The sequence below is a fragment of the Octopus bimaculoides genome, chromosome 2, assembly GCF_046866305.1.
Source record: "Octopus bimaculoides isolate indiv1 chromosome 2, ASM4686630v1, whole genome shotgun sequence".
Taxonomy (NCBI): Eukaryota; Metazoa; Mollusca; class Cephalopoda; order Octopoda; family Octopodidae; genus Octopus; species Octopus bimaculoides.
This window is the reverse complement of record NC_142929.1, coordinates 191,817,441-191,824,940: the sequence shown is the minus strand read 5'-3', so window position 1 is coordinate 191,824,940 and position 7,500 is coordinate 191,817,441. Positions and strand designations below refer to the sequence as shown.

General features: G+C 37.2%; 1 protein-coding gene across 5 annotated transcripts in view; it reads right to left on the bottom strand.

Moving 5' to 3' along the window:
* LOC128247091 (uncharacterized) overlaps positions 1-7,500 on the bottom strand; it is a 477,753-nt gene that overhangs the window by 107,101 nt on the left and 363,152 nt on the right. For all 5 annotated transcript variants that reach the window (XM_089348258.1, XM_089348254.1, XM_089348253.1 and 2 more), the window contains one exon: positions 2,010-2,086. In XM_089348258.1, coding sequence (XP_089204384.1) covers positions 2,010-2,086 — 77 coding nt within the window. The remainder of the gene's footprint in view (positions 1-2,009; positions 2,087-7,500) is intronic.

Genomic DNA, 7,500 nt, shown 5'->3' with positions numbered 1-7,500 from the left:
CACATTTCATATGCTGGCCACTGTTGAAATTTTTAAAAAATTTATTCTTAATTATCTGTATATATATATATATATATATATATATATATATATATATATATAAATATATATGTAGGTATGTTTATATATACATATATATGTTTATATATATATATATATATATATATATATATATATATATATATATATATATATATATATATATATATATATATATATATATATATATATATGTATATATACATATATATGCATATATATGTATGTATGCATGTATGTATGCATGTAGGTATGCATATATATGTATTTGTAATTATGTGTGTATTTATATGTATTTGTATGCATGGGTGAATGCATGGGTGTACGCATGCCTGAATGAATGTATCGCGTGAGCATGTCTACATGCGTGCGTTCTTTAACTTGTGTGTTCGTGCGCGTACGTATGTTTGTAGGAGTGTGTGTGTGTGAAAGAGAGACTGAGAGAGAGAGAGAGAGAGAGAGAGAGAGAGAGAGAGAGAGACTGAGAGAGAGATAGAGAGAGAGACTGAGAGAGAGACTGAGAGAGAGGGAGAAAGGGAGAGAGAGAGAGAGTCTGTAAGTGTCTAAACAAATGTTTTCAGTTGAGTTTCTGTTCGTTACCTGTAGGGGTTAATTGGATAATTATTTAATCATGTAATTATATTTTTAAGGTCGACTCAGCCATTCTCTAGCTTTGCTATTGTATCACAGTCAACAACCTCAGTAGCAATAAGGACAACAACAACAACAACAGAAATATCAACAGCAACACCACTACCACCACCACCACCACTACCACCACCATCACTATCACAAATAGTGACAACAACAACAATATAACAGCCATGATAGCAGAATCATTTTCTTTGACATTCTGTGCAGAGGGACGATTTATTTTTCGAAAAGTTTCCGATAATTTTTTTTTATTTTTCTTTATTTTAATTATATATATATATATTTTATTTATCTGCCAATTTACTATGAGGCGAAGAAAACCGCTTCCCCCCAGATTGGGGGATCTACAAGATTGGTGGAGGAAGAAAGGAAAGGAAAACAATTCAGTATGCCGTTCAAGGTGTTGATGGTGGTGTTGGTATTGGCGATATTTGTGGTGGTCGTAGTGGTTGTCGTAGTGGTTGCAATGGCTGTGGCGGTTGTGGTAATTGTGGTGGCTGCAGTGATAGTGGTTTGGTGGTGGTAGTTGCGGTGATAGTGTTGATGGTCGGTGTCGTGGGAGTCGTAGTGGTCTTTGTGCTTGTAGTGGAGAGTGATGTTGTTGTCGTTGCTGTTGTTGTTTAGTCTAAGATCAGCTATGACCGAGTAAAATTACTACTGCCAAGGACATTCTAGCCATGACCCTCACATTGTTCAAATTCAAACCGGAAATCTAGGTGAAATGTTAACAGCAGAGAAGTATCTGCTGCGTTAGGGGTACCCAAGAATCAAGTGACAATGTTAAATCTGACGACGGATTACAATCTACATAAAGCATACATACACACACACACACACACACATACATACATACATACATACATACATACATACATACATACATACATACATACATATATAAAGTATATCTATCTATATCTAGATATTCGCTCATATCAATCTTTGATATTCTCATCCAAGCTTGAATGGTACTGCTCAGGTGTCGAAACCATAATGATACCCGTGGGGCATCATGGCTTCCTGTTGAAACCTTTATCAAGAATTGTGAGAGCGGTACGTGAATTTGTAGCATCCTGAATTTCTTTCAAGGAAAGTTTCGATTGTTATTTCTAGTAAGTTGGATAGTTTTGTAGATTCCTGTGATAGCTGTGTAGACTCCTTGGTGCAGATTCCCGGTATATCTAAGAATGGTAATTCTTGCAATGATAATTCCAGGAATGGTAGTTCCTGGAATGGTGTCTCTATTTTTCCTGCAATGTTTACTGAAAATAAATAGTCATTACACAAAAGAAGGGATAAAAAAAAAAGATAAATACCTGCAACAAATGAGAACCCAGCTCCTTCTCTAAGGCGGTTTTAGGTGTTGACCTGTGACCCCACGCATCTCCAAGACCTAACAAGAAGACAAAACAAAATAGAAATAGAAAAAAACCAAAACAAGTACAAAAAAATAAATAATTTCAATCGATTTAATATGTAAATGAGGACGACAGATTAATCTCTTTATTGCCCGCAGGAGGCTAAACATAGAGGGGACAAACAAGGACTGACAAAGGGATTAAGTCGATTACATCGACTCCAGTGCGTAACTGTTACTTAATTTATCGACCCTGAAAGGATGAAAGGCAAAGTCGACCTCGGCGGAATTTGAACTCAGAACGTAAAGACAGACGAAATATTGCTAAGCATTTCGCCCGGCGTGCTAAAGTTTCTGCCAGTTCGCCACCCTATGAGGATAACAGATTGACGGAACAGTTGGAGCGGCGAACAAAATGAAATAATAACTTGTGATATTTATTTTGGGTACTTTACATTGAGCGTTCGCATTCCATCGAGGTCGATATTGAGTTTCCATTCCTCTGGGGGACAATAAACTAAAATATCAGGCCGAACTTGAGGACAATTCAATTGTTTTTATCCCAACTCCTCTCTTCCCTGCAATTTTGTGTTTTTGTAGTGACCTTAAAAATCAATATGCAAATGAATGTCCGGATTTTATGTGACCAGGAAGAATAGACCGGACTTGCAGGATTTAGTTATGTCCCTTTCCATTTTACGTTTATTCTTTAATCCTTTAACTTGTTTCAGTCATTTGACTGCGGTCATGCTGGAGCACCGCCTTTAATCGAAGAAATCGACCCCAGGACTTATTTTTTTATAAGCATAGTACTTATTTTAGCGGCGGTCTATTTTGCCGAATCACTAAGTTACGGAGCTGTAAACACCAAACCATCATCGGTTGTCAAGCGATGGTGGGGGGACAAACACAGACACACACACACACACACACATACACACATACACACATACACACACACAAACACACAAACACACATACACACATACACACACACAAACACACACACACAAACACACACACACAAATATACGACGGGCTTTTTTCAGTTTCCGTCTATCAAATCTACTCAGAAGGCTTTGGTCGGCCAGAGGCTATAGTAGAAGACACTTGCCCAAAGTGTCACGCAGTGGGACTGAACTCAGAACCGTGTGGTTGGAAAGCAAGCTAGGTTAACTCTACCTTTCGATAAAAATCGGTGTCACCATTAGTATATTCATCCCTACACACAATCAACTATATAACCCCTCCCACAAGCCTGTGGTCGCTTTGAGTCGGTGGCTGGTTGTTTCACTCGTACTGGGCACGTATCGACAAAGCTATTCCACCCACTGTCTCTTCAAGCAGTCTTTTCAGGGGTACCCAAGACTAAATTATTTAAACTCTCCTATCCTTTTGAAGGGGGTTAGGTGTGATTTGTTGCATACTAAGCTACTATTACTGCTATTTCTAGCGGTTGAAGAGACCACTTAGCGATTACATTCCTTTGTGGACAAATATTTTCGATTATTTTCGACTATTGAAATTTGGATCAAATCGTTCTGATTTCAAATATTATTGGAGGCAACTGCGCTGTTTATAATTCATATGAGTAAAAAATTATATTCGGTTGATGGTTGATCCGTCGAATTTTATGACTGTTGGTGTATAATCAATAAAATTAGATTGAATTAAATTGAAATAAAACTAATATAGTATGATATCAAACACATAAATACCCAACTTCATCTATTACATGAGTGATATCTCAGTATCAGAATATCGACCAGATCAACAGATGTTGTTCTACAATGCGCTTCCAATTCTGACCTAAATTGCTTAACTAAATCGTCTGTCCATGATCGTGGAGTGATATAAATCCTTTCCAGATTGACTTTCCCGTTCGCCACCCCTCATCATCATCCCCAAAATGGATCGAATAAATATCAGACAACCATGAGGTTCAATAAAACCGACCAAACCATCGATGCCCAGGCCACAGCTTCGCCCGAGCCGTTCACACTATCTCATGGTTTCTCTCTGTCGCGCATCCACGTTCTCATTTTTCTTTTCTTTTTTTTCCTTTCACCCTCCGCCTTTTCCCTTCTCCACCATAAATTTTGATCATCCTCGTCCCTGTCTCCTCCCACCCCTTCTATGTATAGAACTCCTCTCTTTACATCCCCTTCTTAACTATTTCACTTTTTATGAATCTTTAACAACAGCCCCATGCAATCCCCACATTATCTCATATCCTAGCTCCCTGTCTAATCAATCTAGTGATATATAGGTATATACACGCATCTATCTATCTATCTATCTATCTATCTATCTATCTATCTATATACACACACATCTACCTAAACAAAACCCAAATAAATAACTGTGTAGTAAATAAATGAACAAACAACGTAACGAATCCTCCTATCGGTGGTTTATAAAATTTAATCAATCGTTAAATTCAATCTACGTGTTTCGGGAAAGTTCTGGAATCGTTTTTTAGGGTCACAAAAATTTTACCACCGTCTCTCACGCACCATTAAACCTAGACACGAAACTACTACTACTACTACTACTACTAACAATAATGATAATAGTAATCCTTTCTCCTATAGGCACAACGCCTGGATTTTGTGGGTAGGGGGACAGTCGATCACATCAACCCCAGACCTCACCTCGTACTTAATATATCGATCCCTATAGGATGAACGGCAAAGTCATTCTCGGCGGAATTTGAACTCAGAACGTAAGGACAGACGAAATGCCACTAAGCGGTTTGTCCGGTGCACTAACGAGTCTGCCAATTCGCCACTTTGATAATAATGATGATAATAATAATAATAATAATAATAATAATAATAATAATAATAATAATAATAATAATAATAATAATAATAATAATAATAATAATAATAATAATTCTTTCAACTAAAGACACAAGGCCTGAAATTCTGGAGAAGAGGATTACTCGATTACATCGACCCCAGTGTTTCGCTGGTACTTAATTTATCGACCCAGACAAGACGAAAGGCAAAGTCGACCTCGGCGGAAGTTGAACAATAACAATAACAACAATCATTTTACTACTTCTGCTGCTACCCATCAACGTTGTAAACACCATTTCCGCGACACGCGCGGACTGATATAGATATATATATATATATATATATATATATATATATATATATATATATATATATATATATATATATATATATGGATATATGTATATGTATATGTATACGTATATATACATATATGTATATATATGACAGACTGACAGATAAATAGATACATGCATATATACATACGTACAATGAAATCCGTCGGAAGGATAACATCGAGGACAAAGAAATAAGAACCCACAGTATGGTAGAAGCCATAGCCACTCATGATAAAAAAAAAGTGTACTGGTGGAATGTCCTAGTGAAGACCTCAATAAAATGTAAGATTAACAGACCTGATATAATGATTTGAGATAGAGAAGAGAAACTGTGCACAGTTGTGGAAATTAGCTGCCCAGCAGATGTTAACATGATCAGTGAAAAAGAAAATACTTAAGCTGAACTATTGAGAAATGTATAGTTACTCTCTATTCAGATTACAAGTTTATGTTTATACATGTAATTATTGGGGCCCTGGGGTAAATAGCACAATGCCTAACCACAGTCTTGAGAAATTAGGCATCTCAAAACCAGAAAGGAGAAAGCTAATTCGAAGACTACAGATCCAATCCATCACTGGAACTGTAAAATCTGTAAAACTTTCCAGAAGTTTATCATTTCAATATATATGAGTATGTCTAAATATGCAACTATTTGCATGACAATACATACATGAAGCAAAACATACAAATCTGCACATATACATACATACATACATACATACATACATACATACATGCACAATTACATAATACATACTTACATTCATACATATATTCATATATACAAAATACCCTGTTGCTGTTTTTGAAATTCCAATAAAGGAACCTCGGATCTAGGTTAGAAACCGGTTCTTTCTTTATTAGCATATGTATGTATGTATGTATGTATGTATGTATGTATGCGTGTATGTTTGATTACAAATACAAACATACACTCACACATACAAATACATAGATACATGCATGCATATAAACACACACATGCACTGACGCAACCAGACAGGAATGTATTTATGGATGGATGAATGGATGGATGGATGAATGGATGGATGGATGAATGGATGGATGGATGGATGGATGGATGGACGGATGGGCGGAGGGAGGGATGAGTGTAGAGTGGACCCGGAAAAGAAACCTTATTTTCCCGAGATTATGCTAAATATTGCTGTGACCTGTTTAGTCGGTGAAGGCACCCCAGATCGTTTTGATGGAACCGACGGCGCCGTAGAAAGATTGATATGGAGAGTCTTCGGAATGGGTAGCCACAGAGTACCAAGATGCTGTTGTGGTTGTTGTTGTTGTCCTATTTATTAAGTTCCAATATGGTTGTCGTTACTGCTATTTAAGACAAGATAAATTGGTTGTAATTGAAAATCCCCCGGGTGAGATGAGGGTAGGAGGGAGATTGGGACGATAAGGTCATTAGCGATGTTATCTAACCTTTGACATGGCGTATTAGAAAGCACTGAGCCGAAACGGGGAGTCGTATTTAGCGTAGAAGATGGGGATGTAGAGATTTATATAGAATCATGCAGTGGAGTGTGGGTGGGGAGTGCGTGTGTTTATGTGTATGCATATACTTAAGTATGTGCGTATATATACATATATGTGTGTATGTATATATATATATATATTTATATTTATATATATACATGCACGCGCGCGCGTTTGTATGTGTGTATATAATATTTAAATATATATATATATTTATATATGTGTGTGTGCATGTGTGGTGTGTGTGTGTGTGTGTGTGTGTGTTCGAAATAGAATTTAGATGTTACCTCTGGAATTTATTGAGAAAAAAATGATTATCCTGGAAGATTAACATCCTCTGTGAATGTTTTACAAACTGGAATGGTAACGAGGATCTTCCAAGTAGGAAACACGTTGAGCGTTTGATAAAACAAATTGTTTTACATAGGGACGGGCATTGGCACCCGTGCTGACTTGCATATTTTTTGCAGAAAGGCTGAAGAAAGATTTCTTGGTCTTGAAGACAGGTGAAATAAACATCGGAGAAGCTTTGTCCCCCACAAAAACTGCTGGAATTACTCAGGGGTTTTGCAAGATCTTCTAAATCTATTGCAATGTTCGAAACACTTTTGCATGGTCAGTGGGTATCTCAGGGTCACAAGCGTTTCGCCCCTTAGTCTGTACGCTTCATGTGAGTGGGGCAGTGAGGACTGAGCTAGTCTTCCCCTACGGAAGGGTTCCACTTTCAGTCTCTTATCAACTATAATCATCTTGAGCTAATTTCAGCTGCCGTTCCTATTTCCTTGGTGGCTTTCCTTGGCTCTCTGGGTTC